This window comes from Anoplophora glabripennis, unplaced genomic scaffold (assembly GCF_000390285.2).
Source record: "Anoplophora glabripennis isolate ALB-LARVAE unplaced genomic scaffold, Agla_2.0 scaffold445, whole genome shotgun sequence".
Taxonomy (NCBI): Eukaryota; Metazoa; Arthropoda; class Insecta; order Coleoptera; family Cerambycidae; genus Anoplophora; species Anoplophora glabripennis.
In genome coordinates, this window is record NW_019416534.1 from 325582 (window position 1) to 352137 (window position 26556).

Consider the following 26556-nt stretch of genomic DNA (forward strand, 5'->3'; position numbering starts at 1 on the left):
TCAGTAAATGCATATGTCAATACAACTATTTAGGTACAAAAACAACTAATGATCGAAACCCTACAACGCCTGTGAGCTTGGGAAAAATGAATTGAAAATAGCATCTTCTTAGATAACAAATTCCGCCAACGCCAAGCTAATGAAGCTTTTGGGCTGAAATTTTTACTACTTACTAAGGGTGCAAAAAGCCTAAAAAATCCTGAATTACAAGTGTCTGCTTTGAAAATTGCATTAATTATTAGCAATTGAAAAAAGCGGACAATTTCGACCATTTTTGAGCTCTTGGGCTTAAACAAATTATCGGAATTTAATCGATTTATTTTACAGATTACAAAAAAAACACTTTTCCATAATTTTGACCATTGTTTTAACAAAGTTTCCCAACTAGTCTCGAGTTGATTTTTTGATATTTTGTTTATAACATGTTTGTGAACAATATTCCGCAGAGAAACTTCTAATAGTATTTTTTTCCCAAAAAAAAGCTATAATGACTGGCCTACATCTACGAAATTAATTAACAAATAGCTAGAGCAACAATTTCACTGTCAATGGAATTGGCGTTTGACATACATGTTAGTCTTTGAATTGACTGTCTTTTCTATAAATTTCATCAACATCCATCGCTTTTTACAATAATAATGCGCAATTTTCGAAAATTGATTTTTCCGCGCTCGACCTTTGTTTACAGTTTACAAATTGGTGAAACATGAATTAAGGTACCTTAAATTGCAGGTAATTTAATTGCCTACAACATAAAATGACTAATTTTCCGACAGGTCGTCAGATTTTCGTGGACAGTAGAAAAAGTGAAAAAAAACACGTAAATTTGCCACTTATTTACAATTTTCTAAATTAACGTCACTTCTTTCGAGTTACTTTTTTGATATTACCATTCTACATACCCTCCCCCGTCATAAAGTGCAATAAAATGTCTACTAATAATTTTTTCACGTTCAAACTCTGATTCAACTGAAGTCTAAAGCCAGTCATATATTTCACCAACTCGAAACCAGGAATTCCTATCGTAACTTGCCACAGACAGCTCGGAAAAAGGCACCGAGATTTTAAAATCCTTGCAAAACCTCTGTCTAAATAAATGAGCCTGAATTTGTCTGAAGACATACATCGATGAAACTGAAACAGAAAAACCTATCTCTTCGTATAAGCGCAAAATTCTTATTTTTGTTAAACATTTTAGGAAAGCATTTCTATATCGACTCGTTTTTCGAAGCTAGGCTAAGCGCCAGCTTAAGCACCCAATTATTTACATTGAAAAGAACTGCGAAGTAACTTTTTCTAATAATAATTCTTTATCGCGGCAGCGGGAGCTAGACAAATTACCAAATCCCTGGAACTAAAATTACCCGGATTGCCCGATGGCGTGGTCTACAATCCTGCCCGCTAAAAGCGTTTAATTTGAATACGTTTTAGCCCCTGGGGATACGCGCAGATGGAAAACTTTAAGAAGTTAAGAAATGTATATCAATATACGTTAAAAACAACTCAAAAATTTATAAAATGGAAAAATGAAGCTAGATGAATATGTACAAGTACTTTTCCAACACAAATAACAATAATTTTTCAGTTGTCTATTTTCATAGGGCATAGCCTGCCTCGTTATGGAAACAATAATCTTTATAATTACTCAGATATTTGGAATTAATAAAAAAAATTAAACATTGCAGTTATCAAAAAAATTATTTCAAAGTAAAACAATAATTCATTTTAAGGACAAGGTTTTACAGTTTAATTTTGTCTTGGATTATGTCAATGTTATTTAGATAACTAAATAAAGGAGGATGTTTTAGCATAACGTCACTATTTTAGCAATAACTTGAAAACGAAAAAAGATATCGACCTCCGGTTTGTGTATTTGTTTTCCATAATGAATGATCTATCAAGACATGAAAAAAACTATATCGTTGCATTTAATTTTTTTAGTTAACGGAGACAATTACAAAACTTTTCTTATTAGCGTCGTCTACCGTTGCGCAGGAAAATAATATTTTTATTCCTATAAAATAAAATATAAATTTTATTTTATAGAACAGCCGCTCGATACCGTTAATGGATCACCCTGTATACGACGGAGAATATGTAGCTGAGACTGTGCGCAAATTACGTGGAATTTTCAGTAGAGATAAAATAGGACGCTGTTATGGGGGGTATCGGCTAAACGAAGCAATCTAGAATAGAGATAGGTTTCGTTAAATCCGCTTATTTTGATTGCAGGTAGCTCCATATACTCGAAATATTGGGTCACTAAAGCAACAGTATAAAATTCCAACAGCAGTTGAATGGGGAAATTACTAATCGCTCGTTCTTTTTCCTCCCCTGTGGCATATGACGCGTTTAACAATTAGCGAACGAAATTAATGAACCTAAAGGGTTGGCCACACCGTGTTGCGGTCTACATACGGGCTGTCGACGGTGTAATCATCAGCGTATTTAGCGATCTCCTGTCATGTGGAACACATGCTTGCATTCATAGAGTCGTGCATGGCGGTCTATAAAGCTGGTTAGCGGGCAAACGTCTAGTTCGCAAAAAGTTTATCTGTCAATTAGTCCGTTCATTAAGCGCGTTAAAACTATATGGTGCCGCTGGACAAAATTAACACACTTTCGAATTAAATCGCAAATGTTTGAATCCTCTATTTTTACTTTAGCAATGTACTAAAAACGAATCAGTTTTGCTCTGTGTGCTTTATCTCTCGCAATTTTTATTACACCAACAACTTTTTAATAAATGAAATTATGCATAGTCGTCCTTCTAAATTTTTTAAATCGGCATGGGCGTAGATAAGAATATTTAACAGTGTTTTTATTGGCAGGGGGAAATGGTACATATTTTTTCAAGTTTTCAAGGCATATCCTTAAAATATTTTTGAATTTTATCCATGCCATATTTTGATAATGAAGCATGGGTCTCATACCGTCTTTTAGGGGATGATTTCTAGACCCATTTTTTAATTTTATTAATGTTTAAAACATAGAATATTAATATCAAATTCAAATTCAAATTTATCACTAGGAAAGGAAAATTAATTTTGCAAAAAAAAGCACCATACTGTATCTGTCAACTGATCATGAAAAAAATATTTAGCAAATACTTGTGCAACACTTTTCGAGATCTCAAAGTGGGCCACCTCTTTCCAAATTATTTGTTTCGCAAATTTCATTCAAAATTTTTTGTATAACAAGTTTTCTATCATCCATTAAAAAAATCGGTAAGGGCTGCATACTCCTTTATAAAAATATGACCACTTTAATTTTCACGAGCACTGGTAAGCAATATTGCCAGATGGATTTCCTCAATAATTAAATAAATGCCAATGGGTACAAAACAGCAGAATTCCATACAAAATGTTCAAGAATTAGAAACATTGGTAATTGCTACTAAATTCAGATATACATTAACTGTTATGCCGGTCTCCGTGACCCCCTGACATTTTACCGTCAATGTATGACTTCTGAACTTTAAATACAGCCTAGGTAACCTCTGACCTACAATGTACAAGCAACAAGTTAGGCTTTATGTCTGTGAAACGGGATAGGAAATAGTTTTTATCACTTAACAACTTGTCGTCAATGTAAAAACTCACTTTGTATGTCTAGTAGAACAGCAGAATTGAATTTCAAAATATATTCAGTGTTATAAACAGCAGACGTTTATAAAATAAAATCTAGTGACTTTTAATATAAAAATGGGTGTACAAAGCAAACCATGACAGCTGTCTCATTATTCTTGTACCTCAATTTCAACCTATTGGTCCTCTTTACATTAAAATGGCGTACACAAAGCAGCGTTTCCAGGTGTAATAGTAAATAGTGTTGCTGTGTTAATAATTAGATAAACCATGTTAAAACCAACGAATTCTAACCCCTAGAAGGAGCTTTGTGAAAATAATACCTTACATTCAGTTGTAGCCAGCATCTAGATAAAGAACTACTAATTGGATAGAGACAGAGTAGTATATTTACGTATACCCAAAGAGACACAACGGCAGTGGCGTAGGGGATATATTTTGACACGGATAAAAAATTATTTATTAATTTATTTATTCACCCAACTGCACCCAACTAACATGTACAAGGCCCAATTACAGGTTACAATAAAAGTACATTACACACACCTAAATACCTAAAGTGAGCTACAAACACATTGTGATAAAGCAGTATTAAAAAACATTTATCACTAGGAAAACAAGTGGTATTGTATAACATTGTCAACCACTACAAAGCAGTATTTAAAATCTTTATCTTAACCTAACAATATATTCTTAATTAATAATAAAACATATATTTGTTGCCTAAGAAAAGAAAAAAAAAAATTCGTTGATCTGTACCACTTAGAAATTGTTTTTGTATGTGACAAAGCCATGTTAAAACTTCTTCTTGCATAATTATAAGCATCTGTTGAATAAAAGCTTAACGTTAAGGCAAACGACCTAAGCTCAGATGAACACGTTTTACGAGATTGTCATTTTCTTGATCTTTGACAGATTTCACCTAATATTCCATATTCCTAAAATTACATATTGTTTACAGACACAGAAAGAATAAGTATTTTTCAACTTACATGAATGATACATTGAGCAGTTTCTGTTAAGTCATATTTCTTTTTCAAAAATTTCAGAAGAGAATTAAGGCTACAAATTCTGGCTTTTAGACGACTCTTTGCCTGCTGCAGACTTCGGATTTTGTTTGCATTTTAATTTTTTTCTTACAAATACTCCAATTTTTTCTTGCTCTTTTTGGACTATCCATGTCAGAAGTATGGCATTCTCCAAAATATCGTGGATAAGGCCTTTTCCTAAAAATGATGAATTATCTATTCCAGATGTATTTTATATAAACACTTACGGTAGTGTTTATATAAAATAAAATGGTAATATATAAATAGGTAACAGGTAGAATTTTCTTGGTATTTTTTAAAATGTACTGAATAAAAAAAATGTTAGATAGGTAAGCAGATAGCAAAATTATAGGGTATTAGTTGTAGATACTATACAAAGGATATATAATTTGTTAATTATATTTTTATAACTTACTTCACGTTTATAATTTTATTACGATTGGGTGAATCCATTCCTATTTCTGATGCAGTTAAAGTTGATCAATGTTTTGGTGATGTGTCACCAAATTTCAAATATATTTCAGAAAGATCTGTAGCCTTATTTGTAGTAGATAACAAGCCTGATTGAGCACTCAGTGTCGATGACGATGAACATGTGGATATATTTTCTGGTTTTTGTTGCGGCAAGTGCAATGACTGTTCCGTAGGAACATCATTTAGAGAAATATTTTCCTTATTAGAACTGTCTGATCTATAAAAATTAAATAAAAAGGTAAAGAGGTACTAGGTAACTGTAAAGGCTTTTTACTTGTATATTTTAATCAATATAAAAGTTATTTTACCTGCTATAAGTAGAAGCTATTATTGGAATAGCTGTCTCTCGCAAGTACTTTATACCTGATGGCTTTGTCAGAAAATCATTAATCGCAAAATGATCAGAACAAACAAAAATGTTGTCGGTAATATTGACATCACCTAGGGAGAGCTTCCACAAGTTTCTCCGTTCCAGATTCTTAGGAAATCTAAAAAATACAGGTATTACTCATAATATACTTATAATATTACTGAAACAGGAAAAAATAAGTTGAACAATTAAAAAATATATCTTTTTAATAATTTAGATAATGATTTAGTCAGTATTTTATCACTGCTAATTAAGTACTAAATGTAAAACACCCTTATGTAATTCCTCAAACGCCGCCCATGTTGCTTGTTTACTTACCTGTCAAAAGACCGCTGCTCGCCCTTTTTAAATAAAACTTTACAAATAACACACTTTCTAACCATATCTTAGCACTAAATAAATGTCCATACATAAAAACTACACAACAATAAGAGGAAAATGCCACACTAAACACAAATAAACTCAAATACGTTAATAGCGGCTACACACTTTTCCTTTGACAGATGTCATCGACAATCATCGAAATGCGGACGTAGGCGGGACTATTAATTCGACCAATAGAAATGTGTGTCTCCTGAAGATTTGATTTGTTTATGTACATTCGCAAACAAATACATCCAAAACTCCTTCTAGTGGTTACAATTCGTTGGTTAAAACGTTCAAAATGTGAAATTTTCCTTAAGCAAAGTGTCTTTAAATTATGGTTTTGTGAAAAACTGTATTTAACAAAGTTGTTCGAGAACTCAAGAAATTCTTAAATACGGGGTTAAGTCAGAAAAGAAGAATAATCACATTTTGCAAATAAAAAGACGTCGCAATTTTTAACTGTCTTACATACCATATAACTACCATGGATATTTCCTTATCCCCTGGAGCAACGAATTCATCTTGTGAAATGTTATGGAATCGGTAATATTTCATATCGATATGCAATAATGAAAACTATCCAAATGTAACTGTAACTCGTAGAGCAATTCGCAAGCTATAGTTATAACCTTCGATATCACCGGTGATGTAAAGAATATTAAAAAGATATAAAATAATATAATGATAACGATGCTACTACTGTTATCTTAATAAATATACAGGGTGTCCCAAAAAGACCCGTTAACTTTTCAGGACTGAGCTGTATTAAAAGAAGTTACAGATAAAAGTTGTAAGATATCATTTTTTTGAAAATCCTCAATCTTGAAAAGCCCTCCATTAATTTTTCGTTTAATCACACAGATTACCATATTCGAGAGACAAAAACAATACTTTCCCGCTTTCCCCTAAATATTCATCTCAAAGGCGGGCAAGTAGCAATGGCCAAAGTGTGAGATTTAATTCTCCCCGCGAAAATTATCCCGGGATGATTTCAATCCGGGATTTCGCCCCCACCCCTACGGCGTTTCTGTGACAGTTCAGAAACAAAGCTTGGGCCGTACCGCAGATGTGATTTATGACAAAGTATGAAACAATAAACCCCTCTAAATATGCTATGCGGTCGGCGCAAAAATATTGGGGAACCGCCGCCAACTGTGACCGACTGTAATGGATTTACCTACCGGGTCTATTTGTCAAAGTTTTAACCGATGTCAGGCTTTAATTGCATTAATTTAAGTTGGATATGACGCGTTTTGGGAGTTTTAAAGCAATTTATTTTATGGATAGTGCAAATAGATGGATCATTTCACAAGTTTTGTCCCATTTAGTCCGCGTCCGACAGTAAATCGTACATTCCAGGTCCGGACTTTGTTTTCGCGTAATATGCGGAAATATTTACACACTAAAATATCTATTGGTATTCCCGTTTTAAAAATACATAAAAGTTTAAAGTATATGCTTGTTCTATGTGAAAACATTTACGGGAGCGCATTGTTAAGTGCATACAAGAATAATATACAGGTCACTAACTTAAACTACAGTTTTTCTTATAATTTATCATAACGAACCTCTTAATGAACCTTAGTACGGTTCTGAACTTATTCGGTTAAGGATTATTAAAATAACCTTGCTATGATCATAATTCTTAATGGAATTCTGCTTAAATCCGTATCGCACGACACTATACTGAATATTTTTATAGCGCAACTTCTAGCTTGGAAAAATATATTCCTTTTTCCGTCTAGATGTGCCGATATAAATGAAATAAAAACACTTGTGAGCCGTCTAAAAAATATACCTAATTCGACTAACAGCGGGTTGTTTATTTAATTTAATAGAAAACGTAGGCACTAAATGGAAGTTGAAAAACGTCCAATGAGGACAACTCGATTAAAAGAATTTAGAAAATATTCAAATTAAGTCCTTATTATTCAGAAATTCGTCAGTGGTTCAATTAACGTTAGGCACCCTGCTAAAGCAGTTTAAAATAATGTTAAATTAAATCGAAACAAAACATTTTTAATTTAAAATTGATACGGAAAGTAAATTACTTGACTTCGAAATTAAAATGTAACTTAATTAAAAAAAATGTTCAGCATCACATAATTATTAATTTTAGAAAGGGATATTTTCACTTGAATCTCTATTAGAAATATGGTGGTCATTGGGCAAAATAGCAACATCGATTTCTATACAGGGTGATTCTAAAATACGTAGCCAAACTTATCCAACGGAATCTAGAGGTTAAAATAGATTGTTTGAATTTAATTTACTTAAAGACCAAAAGACACCCCTTACGAGTTACCCCTTAAACTTGAAATAAAAAAATACAAATTTCTCCTTTACAGACAATTTTATTCGAAATGTTTTGTGTCCTTTCACATTTTTTTTAAACGACAAAATTGGATTATATCAATTCTACTATTAAATACGTATTGATAACTTACGTACGTTTAAAATTGAAAGGAACTGTTTAAAATATATAGTGTTCCAATGATGCAACAAAATTCATATCTTGTGTCCATCAAGCGGGCTACATTTTGTTCGAGTTTTGTTTTTGTTTTCGGTCCTTTTCCACTGGTTGTCGCGAAGTCAGAACACATTTTTCCAAAAACCAACCAACATGTTTAGTGAAGATTTTTTTATTCTTAGTTATGGCTGGTTTATACTAAAGTCCTTGGAAAAAAAGTAAGTGTCTACAGTGTCCCACCTCGAACTCCATCGATGGATATCTGGGAAACCGCTCTAAGGATTTTTTTTAAATTGTCACGGTGTGATACGGACCGCGGGCACCACCAAGTTAAAATATTTTCAAGGTCATCGTACTTCCGGTTATACCGGAAGTCGATACTAACTTTCTAATTTTAAATGAAACCCCCTGTATATTATTGCATTTTTGGAAACATCATCCATTTTTAAGTTGAAAACATATAGCACACTCCATACTTAGGATTGACCGTTTCCGAGATATTTCGATTTTTAAAGAAAAATTGACAGATGCAGACTCAGCAAAATTTAGTTTTCCCGGTTTATTTTTTTGTGCAAATTGGATATTTTGTAGAGGAAGACCTACTTTATNTTCTATTGCAGATGGCTCTTCCGGCTTAAAAGTTTGCCGACCCCTGGTCTAGTGGGATCAGCTTACTTTTTTGTTCTGTTTCAAATAATAAACCAATAAAAAACTCTTGACTAGACTTTAGATTGATTACGCTGCTCTTACCGCTACATGTAAGACAATCCCAGTCTCTTCGCAGACATAAACAGGACCCATTCAGAGAAAAAATTAACAAAAAAGAAGCCGTAACTCGGCAGGATTTGCATAGGTTACGCTCTGACCTAGCGCGCGGCTCCGTATAGTAAATATATTATTTAGAATCTCGGGTTCTATCCCAGGAAAAGTAAGAGTGTATTATTCAACGATTGCGGTTCCACTGCCATATTTCCATCTGTATTGCGTATTCAAATCCACTGCGAATTCATACGCGGCTTTCCTAGAGACCCAGAAGTTCCCCTAAGCCCCAGCAAACGCCCGTTTACTAATATTACTAAGAAGTTGGTGGGAAGTTTCTAGGGTATTTGTTAATGAATATTATGGTCTTACAATCCGGAACTGCAGAAATAACTTTTCGTATACAGGCTGTTACAAATTCGCTTCTCAATACAGGGATCTCGAAAACGGTAAAGAGATACGAAGTAAATAAAAAATATAGATGAATTTGAAACGAATACACTGAAGATGAATTTTTCGAGACAAAACGTCTGAATTTGGTTAGGGCTGAGGCAGTACAGTATTGGGGAACATATAGCACACTCCATACTTAGGATTGACCGTTTCCGAGATATTTCGATTTTTAAAGAAAAATTGACAGATGCAGACTGTCAGCAAAATTTAGTTTTCCGGGTTTATTTTTTTGGACATTTTGTAGAGGAAGACCTACTTTATCGAATTTGACATGAAAATTTTTCAGTTTTTATACAGGGTAGTCAAAAAATTTTTATCAAATATGAAGTTCAGAATGTGGAAAACTCGAAAATTTTAAATAGAAACCCCTATTTTTTTTATAATAATATACAGGGGGTTCCATTTAAAATAAGAAAGTTAGTATCAACTTCCGGTATAATCAAAATTACGATGACCTTGAAAATATTTTAGCTTGGTAGGCTCCACAGTCCGTATACACCATCACAATTTCAAAAAAATCCTTCGAGCGGTTTCCCAGATATCCATCGATGGAGTTCGTGGTATATGTACTGGTAAAATACTGGGTTTTGGAGCCCAGAAAATCCGCATTGGATGCAAGAAAGACATACACAACGGCCGGAAAAAGTTAATGTTTGGGCTGGAATAATAGGAAATCATAATACTGGAACCTTATTTCTTTGAGTGCAATTTGACAGACATTTATTTGGATTTTTTGCGTTTTCAGCTGACTCCAGCCTTGAAATTAATTTTTCCTAACCCTAATAAGTACGATATGCCTACTGGTGATGTCTGGTTCCAACAAGATGGTGACCCTTCACATTTTGGCCTCGATGTAAGAAATTACCTTAATGAAGTTTTCCCAAATCAATGGAGAGGCCGCTTGAATGGCCACCACGCTCCCCTGACTTAACTCACAAGATTTTTTTTGTGAGGTTATCTAAAAAGCAAAATCTGTCAAACAGCTCAAAAAAATTGAAAATATTGCAGAAAAATGTCAATTTATATTTACTAATTGACCTGTTTCGGCGATTTTTTTAAATCTGAACTGGAAAAAAATATTCCATCATTTTGGCACACACTATATTTCTGACGCTTATTAAAAACAACGTGTATATTACTTTTTCTGATAATGTTAAACTAAAAAATATTGTGTACCTACCCTCTTTTTGATAATAGTCGGAAACTTTACTTTTCAACTTCAAAAAGAATAAAGATATTTTAAGAAATACAATAATTTGATAAAGCAGATAAACGAAAAGTTATAAACAAACAGAAAAAGGTGAAAGTTGTTCTTAATAATTTGATTTCGAAAGATACTTATTGAAAATTAACTAGTAGTTCGACAGATACTAAAACCATTAATTTCTGTTTCACTTTTCACAATGACGCCGTCGAGCAAAGTGAAACGAAACATCATTACGCCGCAAATAACTATAAGTTTAAAAACACCCATTTAAAACTTTTTTAATACCCGTATTAATTAAAACGACTACGGTGGTATGATTACAAATTTACGTGTTGCAATATTCAAACTTTGTAGGAACATAATTTTCTACTCAACAACTACATGTTAGTAAAATGACCGAGCATGAACATTTTTTATCGATAATTAAAATAATCAAGATTAAAACACAACAATTGTCCGAACTATCTACCGCACGAACAATTTCAACAATGTTTCTAACTATTGATGGATTAATAAATATACAGGCACACGAAATAAAAAACGTTGACTGATCTGGAGAACCCACTGTTCTAACTACATATAGCACTGGAGTAAATCGCCGAAGGTTGCTGAAAATCTCGAAAACTCGTGAAAAATCCGACATGTCATAATATTCGCGATTGCTAAATAAATGCGCCTAGCAAACTTGGAAATACGGCTCGAAACAGCACAGCAATCACTACAACAATGTATTACCTTACGTTACAATGTCAGGTGTTCCTCAGGGATCACATTTGGGACCTTTACTATTTTTAATCTATATCAACGATATCCGTCATTGTTTCGAATTTTGTAAATTTTTACTCTACGCAGACAATTTGAAAATTTACTCTCAAATAAATAATTCCGATAATTGTATTGCCCACCAGGAAGATTTAAACTCTATCTTTGAATACTGTATATTGAACAAGCTTCAATTAAATTTAAGTAAATGTTTTATCTGATATTTACACCACAAAGAGAGTGGTGTGTATTCTTTTCATTGTAGCACGATGTTACGAAATCACTATCATATTATTTCATTGGAGAATCGAAGAATTATTGCCGAAGCAGTATTTTTGTATAAGCTTCTTAATGATTTTATCGATTCCCCAGATTTATTGGCCTTGATCTGTTTACATGTACCATAACATGATTTTAGAGTAAATGCATTGTTTCATGAGACTTTTTATCCAACTAATTCTGGTCAAAACTCTCCTATAAACAGAATATGCAGACATTTTAACTTATACTATAGTACTCTAGATATCTTTCATTCCTCGCTCATTAGTTTTAAAAGATTGTTAAAGGGAACTATTATTGTAAATTAACATTTTCTATTACAATAATTATTTCTGTACCTACTTTTATATTCAATTAGCTTTAAGTAATTTGTGGACATTGTTTTCGGCTATAAAGCCAGTATTTGTCCCTTCTCCATGAATAAATAAATAAACTGACTTCTGAATACAGTCCTGCTTCATAAGAAACATACAAATTCGTAAAAAGTGTTACAGAACTTTTTGGAAGTAATAAAACACATGTATGTCAGCAGTTCCAAAACAATTAAAAGTTAAAGCGGACAGACAAGCAGCACACGAGTACACATAAAGACGCGTATAAACTTCCGTATCCGATTTAAATTTGAAATAAAATGTAAAAGCAGAAATAAAAATTCGTGGCTCATTGAAATTCATGAAATTGATATTTCTATTGCAGATGGCTCTTCCGGCTTAAATGTTTGCCGACCCCTGGTCTAGTGGGATCAGCTTACTTTTTTGTTCTGTTTCAAATAATAAACCAATAAAAAACTCTTGAGTAGACTTTAGATTGATTACGCTGCTCTTACCGCTACATGTAAGACAATCCCAGTCTTTTCGCAGACATAAACAGGACCCATTCAGAGAAAAAATTAACAAAAAAGAAGCCGTAACTCGGCAGGATTTGCATAGGTTACGCTCTGACCTAGCGCGCGGCTCCGTATAGTAAATATATTATTTAGAATCTCGGGTTCTATCCCAGGAAAAGTAAGAGTGTATTATTCAACGATTGCGGTTCCACTGCCATATTTCCATCTGTATTGCGTATTCAAATCCACTGCGAATTCATACGCGGCTTTCCTAGAGACCCAGAAGTTCCCCTAAGCCCCAGCAAACGCCCGTTTACTAATATTACTAAGAAGTTGGTGGGAAGTTTCTAGGGTATTTGTTAATGAATATTATGGTCTTACAATCCGGAACTGCAGAAATAACTTTTCGTATACAGGCTGTTACAAATTCGCTTCTCAATACAGGGATCTCGAAAACGGTAAGAGATACGAAGTAAATAAAAAATATAGATGAATTTGAAACGAATACATTGAAGATGAATTTTTCGAGACAAAACGTCTGAATTTGGTTAGGGCTGAGGCAGTACAGTATTGGGGATCATGAAGGCTTGCAAAAAATGTAATAAAATTTCCAGGGTCGTATTTAAAAAAAAATTTAAAAATAAAGTTGATGATGGTCCTGGAATCTTAAATCTAATAAAGTATGTACAAAAAATAGCGGTGTCGTAGCTCGAAAGCGAAAATATATTATATCCACGAAAGAAGGACAAATGAAGGACACATTATCCGAGGTTTTTCAAGATTTAAATATCAACAGCAGAGGAGAAGAACTGTAGATTTTCTAGAGGATTAGAGGTACCTTGTGAAAAAGTATGGCGATTAATAATTACACATAAGTGAATTTGGTAATAGATCGAACTTGGTTGACTGATTGATTGCCGTAGATAATGCGCCGTACCATAGTCGCTGAATAGAAAAATCGCCAACATTTACACATGAGAAAAAGTGATCATGGAATGAGATTGAATAGAAAACATATTAAATATACAGACACACACGATCTTAAAGATGTAATTATTAGCAATCGCAGAAAAAAAAACAGTAAAACGCATGTAGTCCAGTATACAGCGGTAAAAATAGGGTATTGCCTCCGAATTCTTGACACACGCACCGATTTTCATGAAAATTGGCGAGTAAGCTCATTTCACCCTCCTTTACAAAAGTTACATATCCATAATGCGTGCTTATTGTTTTTAGGGGGTGAAAACTACCCCTTCTTGCAAAAATCGTAAAAATCATAGATTTAAGTGTTATATCAATAGAATAAGCATTCTTTTATGTTTTGAATAATAATTTTTGATTTGTAGCAACATTTCAACCCTTGAAATCCACCCTTTGTGAGGAAAAAAAACAAAAATAAATTTTCGCGGCTCTGAAATGTTTTTTTCAATGAAGAATTGAATATTTTTTACTGTTTATGAAATAATACATGATTTATTGCAACGTTTCAACCCTTAGAAACCACCCTTATTGGAGAAAATAAAGCAAAACATTTTTTTCACATCTTCATAGCATTTATAATGAATGAAAGACTCATCACTTTATAATATTATTGATGATTCCTTGTAACGTTTCAACCCTTAAAAACAACCCTTAATGAGGAATTGAAGAATTTTTACCTGCTTCAAAACACCCAAAGATACATTACTAAATTCAACGAGATTGCTTAAAACTCGAAACTTAAATTATGTAATTAGTGAAAGGTAAAATAAAAATTATTTGTTTATTATACAATTATACTTTATTATCAAAAATGTACATATCATCTAGAGAACTATCATCACTGTCGACTTCCTCTGTTTGGACATTACTTAAGCCATTTACACGATCCGAAAATTTTCACTGAATAATACAATTCGTTTTTTCACGATAACTTTTTTAATGTTTAATATTTTTCATCGCTCCATAAAGCAATTTGCAGGGAACTGCAAGAGCTACAAATCAACCGTTATAGTTGAAGGGTCTGGAACTCTTCGTTTTCGAGATTTTTAGGTTTTAAGGGCTCAAAGAACGTGGTCCTTACACGCAAATGCAAACTAAAAAACGTAATACCTCAGTTAATTTTTGCTCTACAGAAAAACTGAAAGAGAGTAATATTGTACAAAAAAGACCTTTAATTTTGAACCCTTGCATTTTTCACGTATCTTATTTAGTTTTTGAGTTATTTCGAAAAAAAGGATTTTTTTTAATTAAAAAAAAATTCTTTTATTATTTCAAACTTTTTTTCTAAACTGGTCAAACTTGCAAAGCCTATTATTAGTACTTAAATAAAGTCAACTGCACATGGATTACGCTTAGTTTCTATTTTTATGGTTCAGCCATAGATTTTATTGTTGATTTTTTCTGCGAAAAAATGAGATGACCATTTTGTTTTTATCATAACTCCGCGAGTTTTTGAGCTACGAAATTTTTTCAAAATGCATTTTAAAGGTCTTTCCAAGCACTAAAAAGGTAATATTCATTTTCTTCGAAAAAGTAGTTTTTTCGCCATTATTTTAAGGTAAAATGTTCGATTTTACTTTCCGAAAAATAAACAATCACTTTTAGAGAGTGATAACTCGGTTATTATTACATTTACGGTAATCAACAAAAAACGAATCGATTCGTTATTTCAAAAGCTTTATTTTTGCTGGATGTAGGTTTTCCAATAAAACGCAACGTTAGAGTTATTTATCGAAAATGGTTGAAAAACATGCACTTTTTAGATGAAAAATCAACATTTTCAATCGCAAATATCTCGGAAAATATAAATTTTTGGAAAAAACGTTATAGAACATTTGCGATTAAAATGGATGATTTCGTTGCCACCCCCGAGAAGGGGTGGCACTCACCCCCAGGGTGAAAGCACACATCGGCACTATGTAACTTTTGTTTCTTGAGTAATTTTCTACTTACTGTTAAAATTTCACGTCNATAATATTATTGTTGATTCCTTGTAACGTTTCAACCCTTAAAAACAACCCTTAATGAGGAATTGAAGAATTTTTACCTGCTTCAAAACACTCAAAGATACATTTACTAAATTCAAGAAGATTGCTTAAAACTCGAAACTTAAATTATGTAATTAGTGAAAGGGAAAATAAAAATTATTTGTGTATTATACAATTATACTTTATTATCAAAAATTTACATATCTAGAGAACTATCATCACTGTCGACTTCCTCTGTTTGGACATTAAGCCATTTACACGATCCGAAAATTTTCACTGAATAATACAATTCGTTTTTTCACGATAACTTTTTAAATTTTTAATATTTTTCATCGCTCCAAAAAGCAATTTGCAGGGAACTGCAGAAGCTACAAATCAACATATAGTTGAAGGGTCTGGAACTCTTCGTTATCGAGATTTTTAGGTTTTAAGGGCTCAAAGAAGGTGGTACTTATACGCAAATGCAAACTAAAAAACGTAATAACTCAGTTAATTTTTGCTCTACAGAAAAACTGAAAGAGAACAAAATATTATAAAAAAAGACCTTTAATTTTGAACACTTGCATTTTTCACGTATCTTGTTTAGTTTTTGAGTTATTTCTAAAAAAAGGATTTTTTAAATTAGAAAAAAATTCTTTTATTATTTCAAACTTTTTTTTAAATTTAGGCATTCTAAACCGGTTAAACTTGCAGAGCCTATTATTAGTACCTAAATAAAGTCAACTGCACATGGATTACGCTCAGTTTCTATTTTTATGGTTCAGCCATAGATTTTATTGTTGATTTTTTTCTCCAAAAAAATGAGATGACCATTTTATTTTCATCATAACTCCGCGAGTTTTTGAGCTACGAAATTTTTTCAAAAAGCATTTTAAAGGTCTTTCCAAGCACTTTAAAAAAGATAATATTCGTTTTCTTCGAAAAATTAGTTTTTTCGCCATTATTTTAAGGTAAAATGTTCGATTTTACTTTCCGAAAAATAAACAATCACTTTTAGAGAGTGATCACTCGGTTATTATTACATTTACGGTAATCAACAAAAAACGAATCGATTCGTTATTTCAAAAGCTTTATTTTTGCTAGATGTAGGTTTTTCGATAAAACGCAAGGTTTTAGAGTTATTTATCGAAAATGGTTGAAAAACATGCACTTTTTAGATGAAAAATCAACATTTTCAATCGCAAATATCTCGGAAAATATAAATTTTTGGAAAAAACGTCATAGAACATTTGCAATTAAAATGGATGACTTCGTTGCCACCCCCGAGAAGGGGTGGCACTCACCCCCAGGGTGAAAGCACACATCGGCACTATGTAACTTTTGTTTCTTGAGTAATTTTCTACTTACTGTTAAAATTTCACGTCAATCGGTGCATGTCAAGAATTTAGACCTAAAAACCGTCTTATACTGGAGCTAATGAAATATGTAGTGGATGAAATGGTCAAAACTGGAGGTGTTAATTCATTTACTTATGCCACGCTGCACCTCTTCCTTTTGAGAACGATTTATTATTCGTACCGAATTTCGTACATACGTATCTGGAGATTTATTTCCAAGAAAGTCACGTACCAGCTAGATAAGTCATACTCGTCTGAAACTATATTTCAAGCTCTAAACTGTAAAAATAAGTAATCCCTAGACGAAGACGGATGTAACAAAAACAAATCGAAGTAAAATACTTTACGTCTTTAAATCGATAAAAACAATATTAGCAAATACATTTTAATATAATTATAGTACATTTTCCATTTAAGTTAATTTTTCAATGTTAGCTTAGACAGGGATCGAAACAACAGGTCATTAGTTGTAATGTCATAAGGCATATAATTCCAAACTTTGTGGAAAATTAGACTAGAACAAATTACTAGAATTTCTTTTAAAAGGTCATTTTCATAAGTACAATTCAATGGAAAAATAAAATAATATTAAAGTAAGGGAATGACTTCACGATTAGAACCATATTTTATTATGTTGTTAAGTTGGCAATACCAACAACAGCCAATAACATCATTTAATAAGCATTGTATAAGTAGGTGTTCTTGTAATTAAAACCATTAATTTAAAAAGTAAAGTAAAATCTCCGTCATCAACGAGTAAAATAAGTATAATATTTCTGCAGATTTTATTTAAATGCAACATATGAAAGCTGAAAGTTACGAATGGGCTGTCCCTCGGGAAGTCAGGAATTAGATTCACCCCAAGATAGGTTTTCCAAAGAAATTTATTCCGATCAAATCCCTATTATTTACCCACTTTATTCTACGTGTTTGGTCTCTATATTTTGCTGAAGCCTGTATCTTAACCACAAATTGAATGTTGAGCCTTGTTATTTCCCAATAACCCCTGGCTTAGCGAAAAAAAGGCACAAAGTTGAAATTTATAATCAATTTCGGTATAAATCTAGTTAGCCTCAATATCAAGGGCATAGATAAATACAAGCGTTGTTGAAATATAATTAGACAGTCTGTGAAACTTAGGAATGAAAGTATAAATGGCGACTCTCTCATAAAATCTCTGTCATCCTTGTTTATACCATGAACGAGTGTAACAGGTTTGACCGGTTGCCCAACTAACTATACAAGTTTATTTGTATTTGGATACCCTGAGGATTATCTCTGTCTTTGTTACTCTTATGATTTTAAAGAGATAGTTGTTACCATCAGTAAATTTTTATCTACCTTTTATATTAGACATAGAAATAATTAATTACCTAACTAAGACCTCAGGTATATAAAACACTATTATACAGATTTATTCAGAAATGTTTGTCAAATCTTGCAAATAATTTTTTTATGTATTTTTTATATATATATTAAAAGAAAATAAACCAGGTAGGCCCTTAAGTAAAAATGTAATTTTTTTTGTTATAAATTAAAAAAATCATATAGGGGACGTTCTTTGTCAAACGGAACAAAGATCTGCCCAAAATTTGAGCAAATGGATTTTAATGATCTTGGGCTTAAAATGGTCGTTATTGAACCCTCTTCATGGGCCAGTGTGGCCTTTTCAAAAAATTCAAAATGGCGGCTCAATATGGCTGCCGGAAATCAGGGAAATTCAAGGATTTGAAGTAAAGCGTTAGCTAAGAATAAAAAATGCCTCAGAATTCAGTGGGTTATAGGTGCAAAATGTTTGTTATTAACAGGCCTAAAAAGTTGAATAGGTAGGTAGGCGAAATCCAACATGGCGGATCCAAGATGGCGTCTGAAACTGAAAAACCATCGAAGATTGATAATCAAGACCAAAACTTATGATTTTACCGTTTAAACTCCTTATTCTGATCTCAAATGCTATAAATTCAGTACATATTTCACGTACAGATTTTTAGAAATGGACAATCCAATATGGCGGTTCCAAACGATCTCCAAATGTAATAAAAACGGTGAAAAACTGTGAAATTCAAGTGAAAACAATCTCAGACGATCATATTCACCGTTTACAAGTCGTCAAATGTTTGTTTTATACTACATCAGGAAATTACATATCATAAATCCAACATGGCGGATCCAAGATGGCGGCTAAACCCCAAAAATCGTCGAAAATTGATAAAATCAAATGCTTAAATTCGATTACTCATTTTACATTCAGATTTCATGAATAAAATTTCAACATTACAGGTCCAATTAAATAAAAACTGTTGTAAAAGCGATAATAAATTGTTATTTATCTTGTCTGGCAATATATTTTTTTGTAAACATCAAATCATTTTTTAAATCTGAAAATCAGTTTTCGTGCATTTCAAGTGGATTTTGAATAAAATTTTACATTTATTTAAACGTAAACAGCGTAGTTCGTTTATCAACCGCTAGGTGGCTATTTCTTATATCCGCTATTGATTATTGACATTAGCATGGTTATATTCAGGAGAATGTAGAGTCGGATTTCTTAATTTATTTTCTCTCATACGGCGTGAGTTGGCTCTTGGGTACAGCATAATCTATCGTCTCTTAATTGAAATAAAATAAAAAAAGTAAAAATAAAAAACTAAAAAAAAGAATATAAAAAAAGTAATGCGGGCTTCACAACGAAGACAGTCTCAACCCTTTTAAACGCAGAGAGCTTTTTTAAGCTCTAGTTAACGCAAAATTCGAGCCATTTTCGACAAACCAGAGTTTCGCTTTACATGAATTTTAGACAATTTTTGTATTTTAGGCGCCATCTTTACAAAACAAACTTTATGCGATCTGCAAACGGTTAATAGAACTGTCAAAGACGATTGTCACCAGTTTCACACAGTTTGTAATGTATTATGGGGTCCATTGGAACCGCTAATTTGGATTTGCCACTTCTGTAAACATACATATGAAGCATGCGATCGAATTGTAGCATTTTAGATCAATATAAAAAGTGTAAATATCATAATCTTAAATCAGAGTCTTGATTGCCGACAATTTTCGACGATTTTTGGGTTTTAGCCGCCATCTTGGATCCGCCATGTTGGATTTATGATATGTAATTTCCTGATGTAGTATAAAACAAACATTTGGATGACTTGTATATAATTTTAGTTTTTCACCGTTTTTATTACATTTGAAGATCGTTTGGAACCGCCATATTGGATTGTCCATTTCTAAAAATCCGTACGTGAAATATGTACTGAAATTATAGCATTTGAGATCAGAATAAGGAGTTTAAACGGTAAAATCATAAGTTTTGGTCTTGGTTTTAATCAATTTTCGATGTCCGCCATGTTGGATTTCGCCTACCTACCTATTCAACTTTTTAGGCCTGTTAATAACAAACATTTTGCACCTATAACCCACTGAATTCTGAGGCATTTTTTATTTTTAGCTAACGCTTTACTTCAAAACCTTGAATTTTCCCTGATTTCCGGCAGCCATATTGAGCCGCCATTTTGAATTTTTTGAAAAGGCCACACTGGCCCATGAAGAGGGTTCAATAACGACCATTTTAAGCCCAAGATCATTAAAATCCATTTGCTCAAATTTTGGGCAGAGCTTCGTTCCGTTTGACAAAGAACGTCCCATAGATATTCCTGAAGCTTCTTGTCGTTAACCAGAAATATTCCTGTTTGTGATGAAATGGTTACATATTGAACTCGGCAAACTCATTACACACAATTTATGGTTCTCCGTTTCAATTTTTTTTTTTAACAATTTTGGTTGTTGCAGACGTTCTGCGTAGTGTCGAAGAGGTTTCGGAAAAACTACATCCATCGATTCACCGCCACGAATTCGTTCTTCTACTTTAGCCCATTCAGTCGCATCCGGAAAGCATGTATATATTTATGCACAAACCAGTACTTCGATTATTTGGTTATGGCCACCATATTGCTCAACTGCGTCTTCCTCGCCATGGCCGAAACAATTGAAGAAGCCGAGTAAGTAACACTACACACTACTTTGTTACATGACAGATTGAGGTTAAAACCAGTGAAGGCTTTCCATTTAACTGACCCTTACGTGATCGGGTCAGTAAAATGGGAGGCTCCTCTAATGATTCTCTCTTGTTGCAGGTATATTTTTTTAGCAATTTATACCCTCGAAATGATAATAAAAACCATCGCAAAAGGTTTTATATTAAACAAGTACACGTACCTGCGAAATCCGTGGAACTGGTTGGATTTCGTGGTGATCACCAGCGGCTATGCCACCATAGGCATGGAGGTGGGAAATCTGGCTGGCTTGAGGACGTTTCGGGTGCTGAGGGCCTTAAAGACCATTTCCATATTACCAGGTGAGAGAGTGTTATATTAAGCCGTGTTCTTTTATTCGTCGTTTTAAGGCACTGGATTCCAATAACGTATTGTTATTGGTCGGCTTTAGAAATTTTAATATCGCGTTTACCCTTATACGTTTTAATTCTCATTTTTTGCGAAAAAAGAAGGAAATAAGGCGTTCAAGGATTTTCATCACATGACTTGTTCGAAGGGTCATTAAAAATGAAAAAACCGCGGGGTGCTATTAAATTAGAGGGTTGAAATTGAAAATAGGGGCGAAAATGCACGTTTGCAGTTTTTTAAATATAGCACGAAAACGAAGCAAAATTTCGGAATAGTTCATAGGGAACATTTTGTAGAGAATTGAATTTCTCATCGAAATGGCTTATTTAAAAAATGTAAAAGGAAAATTTTAAGCAAAAAATCGTTAATAAACAATTTTAAAGAAAGCAAAAAATAAGATTTTTTTGATTTGTTTAAAAAACTCTTGTTTTTGACTTGACCATCGAAAAAATGAGACTGTCATACAAACATCTTATATTAGATATACGGGGTGCTCATAAATTAAAGAAACACGAAAATACTCAAGAGAGAAGTAAAATTATTTATTATTTTACACAACATTTTTATAAAATAAATCTGTTTATAACCTCAAATAATGTCCTAATACAAATTTTAAAATAAAAATTTCATATCTAACTTTTACTCTATATGTATAGATACTTCCCATCTCAAAAATTAAAATTTTGATTTTAAAATTTGTATTAAGACATTATTTGAGGTTATAAACAGATTTGTTCTATAAAAATGTTGGGTAAAATAATAAACAATGGTACTTCTCTCTTGAGTATTTTCGTGTTTTTTTTATTTATGAGCATCCTGTTCATCTAATCTAAGATGTTTGTATGATAGTCTCATTTTTTCTAGGGGCAGAACTTTTTATAAAGAGTGACATTCTTCGATAAAGTTAAAAACAAAAGAGTTTCTGCTGTTATCAACTCCATCCGTGGACACACTATATATAACGAGCGTTCAAATAAAAACGTGGTCGAAGTTGGCTCTGACACATTGGACGTAGGTAGTAGCTTATAGCGATCAACTCAACCTCATTTCTCAACGAGCTGTATAGCAGCTGTCAGTTTCAATAACGTTAATGACTATATAACTTTATTTTAAAGAATAATCGTGATAACAAAAGTGTCCCCCTCCTTGTTATAACAATAAATTAAAGCAGCTGCTGAAAGTGTCCCCCTCCTTGTTCCAAGCACTTTTCACACCTGTTCTTCAAAGAATTAAAGACATTTTCTAAGATGCTCGGGGTATTGTTAATTTCACGAATCTTGTCTATAAGTCGAGCCTGCAGATGGTTTAAATCAGGAATAGGCAGTTCAAAAATAGTGTTTTTAAGGTAAGGCTACAAAAAGAAATCACACGGCGTAATATCACATAACCTCGGTGGAAATTCATGAGACTTATTAGTCGATTTTGGAAAACTTCCCTCAACATATTCATCGTCTCGCCTGCCGTATGTGCCCTTGCGCCATCTTGTTGAAAGTAAAAGTTTGTAATTTCGTTTTCTTCCAGCTGGTTAACAAAAGGAGCGATAATTTCTTCTCTATACCTTTGCGCAGTAAGAGTACCATTAAAAAAAAATAGGTTCATAAATCCTACTTCGATTGAGAGCACACCAAACTCCAATTTTTTGAGCGTGTAGAGGGCTCTCGACAAAAAAGTTATCTGGTTTTTCAGAAGGCCACATTCTCATATTCTGTGAGTTTACGTAACCACTTAAATGAAACCAGGCTTCATCAGAAAAAAAGGTGATATTATGAAGTTCACCGTAGTAGTTTAAAAACCATTCATAAAATACAGCCCGTCGCGGAAAATCAACTTCATGAAGTTCTTGCTGACAAGTTAAACGATAGGAGAACAAACGCAAATCTTTTTTTAACACTGTGTGGCAGGTACCGACTGATACTCCCACCATTTGTGATAAAACACGTACAGAAGTTCTTGGCGCATTTTCCATTATTTGTTGGACATTTTCTTTTAATTCTTCAGTCCGCTTTTTAGGTCGGCCGCTTCCTTCTTTTCTTGTTACACTGCCCGTTTCACGAAAAACATTAACACAACGCTGAACTGCACTTTGAAAAATTTTGTACTCAACAACGCCGGGAAATTGATTTTGAAATTCTATGAAACATTCCTCAATAGAATACTTCCATATTCCATCAATCTTGCGTCCATTTCTAAAGTAGGACTCTATGATTAACACTTTTTGTTCTTGAGAAAACACCATTTTAAACGCTTTTTAAAACGAAAATATTCAAATTGACAGCGGCGATATAGCGCTTTGACATTGACGTTTAAGTTCATTTGCTATACGCTACGCCCTACGTCCAAATTTTCAGAACCAACTTGACCACGTTTTTATTTGAACGCTCGTTACATTACTAGTAAACTTTATTGTGCATAAATTTTCAAGTTTTTACTAAATTAGGTATTTTATTAAAAAAGTAAAAAAATTAAAAAATCTTTTTTTTGGCTTTCTTTAAAATTGTTTATTAACGATTTTTTGCTTAAAATTTTCCTTTCACATTTTTTAAATAAGCCATTTCGATGGGAAATTCAATTCTCTACAAAATGTTTCCTATGAACTATTCCGAAATTTTGCTTCGATTTCGTACTATATTTAAAAAACTGCAAAAGTGTTATTTCACACCTATCTTCAATTTCAACCCTCTAATTTAATAGCACTCCGCGGTTTTTTCATCTAAAATGACCCTTCGAACAAGTCACGTGATGAAAATCCTCGAATGTCTTATTTTCTTCCATTTTTGCAAAAAATGAGAATTAAAACGTATAAGGGTAAACGCGACGAAAATCGAAAAATTGGTTGAGTTTGAGCGGCCATATATCAGTCAGTTTTCATCCAAAAATACAATATTTTGTTTTGAAGAAAATTTTTTTTCAACTCAAAAAAACTACTCAAAAAAAACTAGAGGCAAGAAAGTAAAAAAAAATCAGAAAATCGCTATTTTTCAAATTGTTTATTAGCGATTATTTTGCTTGAAATTTTCCTTTTAAATTTTAATAAGCCATTTTGATGGGAAATTCAATTCTCTAAATAATTTTGTCTATGAACTATAACGAAATTTTGCTTCGTTTTCGAGCTACAATTAAAAAACTGAAAGGGGTGCATTTTCACCCCTATCTTCAATTTCCACCCTCTAATTTAAAAGCACTCCGCGGTTTTTTCATTCTAAATTCATGCAATAAAAACCCATCAACGTTGTAGTTCCATACCATATGACAATCAATAGCCTATTCTGTGAATTAAACTAAATCTCTATATATCTTGCACCTTTTGCATAACTTAAAACAGAACGCGCCTTCGTGCGTTTACTTTAAAGCTAGAGTCTATTCAACAGATGGAAAATTCACTTATCTTTATCCGAAAGTTCCACACTTGAAACCGCTTACAAAGGAAAATGTTGATTTAGTCACCACACACCTTTCACATCAGTAAAGAGTAAGATCAGAGTGATGGTGTTGTTCGTACGAATACTTTAATTTCATTTCGGCAACAGTAAATTTAGTTTGTAATTAGTTTGCGCAAACTACATTAATATCCTAAATAATAGATTAATAAATTTAATGGGTAGAAAACCCCAGAGATCCGATTACAAAACAGTTACTGACCATATAATATCCATCCTGAGCCTCATATATTATTTGTTATCATAATCGGTGGTCGCAGTATCTCACAAATATCGGCTATGTAATAAATTAATCACCAGTTCGTAACTCTGCTGTAATATTCTCGCAACATACAGGGTGTCCCAAAAAGACCCGAACCAGAGTATTGGTTGATATCTTACAACTTTTATCTAAAACTTTTTTTGATAATACTCAATTCTGAATAGTTATCTTAGGGAGGGGGTCCTTTTTGGGGCAACCTAGCTATCATAAATAATAGCAGAAGATTAAAAATAAATGTAACAACCTCACTCTAAATTCAAGACAAAAGTAGATTCACATGCAAGCAGTGTTGATACTGATTAATACTATTTTAGTGATATCGATTCTATTAGGCGAGCGGTTCACCCCTAAATAGATGCTTCTAAATGAAGGTAACCGACTAAATTTTTAAAACAAAAAACAGTCTACAAATAGTGAAATTGTAACTCTAGATCCATTGACACATGGAATGAAAATCGAAAATGGTTGTTTGGATTTTTAATTATTTCGAAGGAAAAACTCCTTTAGATATGCTTCAAAAATATTTTTATTCATGTAGTGGAAAATGTTCTACGAAAAATTGTAACTGTTTATCATCGAACCTGGAATGCTGTGCAGTCTGTGCGTTCTCAGGTGAATGTCATAATGGTCCATCCGAAATTGGTGATGAAACGCTTATTTGAACTCAAGAACTTGTCGAAAATAACGAAAATCTTATTTAAAAATTAAATAAAAATGAAATTAATATACTTTTATTGATCTTACAATTAATATTTTTGTAAAATACAAATAAAATAGTTATCCTATACAATAAATTATACAATAACTTTTTTATTTTTCGAGACCGCTAGGTCAATTATTATTATTAGGTTAATTTTACGATTTAAAAAGCTTATTTAGTTTAGTTTTGGTATAACTTTGAAGTCAATTTTAGCCATTTATAAAACCAAAAATCGAATATTTAAATTTTACTAATTACTTGCAAAAACCTTACTCCGGCTACAAAACCAAACAAAATGATCTTTTGAACATTTGTACTGTTAACATATATCGATTAAAAAAAAACATAATAATGTTTATTGTAAATATAATCTAGTCCAAGATATTGTAAAAAGAAAATTTAAATTTGAAGTGTTATCATAATTTTCTTTAAAATACTTTTTAGACCTTCAATAAAATTATTGACCCATGCCAAAAAAATATACTATCTTAAAGTAGAAAATCTGCAGATTATTATGATATTTTTAGAATTAAAATCTGTTCAGTAGTTTTTAAGAAAAAAAATCCGAAAGTTAGTTGATTTCGTCACTTTTTTCACATTAAATCGTAAATATCTCGAAAACGAAACGTTTTTCGAATTTTTGTCAAAGAACAAAGAGTACTTACTTTGGTCCATTTTACAAAACAAAACTGTTTTCAAAGCCATTCGGCGAGTAATTTTTTTGACTGACCACGCCGAAAAAATATAAAAAAAAATATGTAAATTATCACAAAAATACACTTTATAAAATAAAAAGTTTCATGCTGTAGATTGTTGTTTTAAAAATTTAGTCGGTTAATGCCT

At 32.5% G+C, this 26556-nt stretch overlaps 1 protein-coding gene across 3 annotated transcripts in view; it reads left to right on the plus strand.

Moving 5' to 3' along the window:
• LOC108909299 (sodium channel protein 60E) overlaps nt 1–26556 on the plus strand; it is a 198581-nt gene that overhangs the window by 129537 nt on the left and 42488 nt on the right. For 2 of the 3 annotated variants that reach the window (XM_023454877.1, XM_018713605.1), the window contains exons 2-3: nt 20704–20912; nt 21048–21268. In XM_023454877.1, coding sequence (XP_023310645.1) covers nt 20851–20912; nt 21048–21268 — 283 coding nt within the window. In that variant the 5' untranslated portion in view covers nt 20704–20850. Of the gene's footprint in view, nt 1–20703; nt 20913–21047; nt 21269–26556 lie in introns of those variants that run through there. The other variant, XM_023454878.1, reaches the window with a different exon arrangement.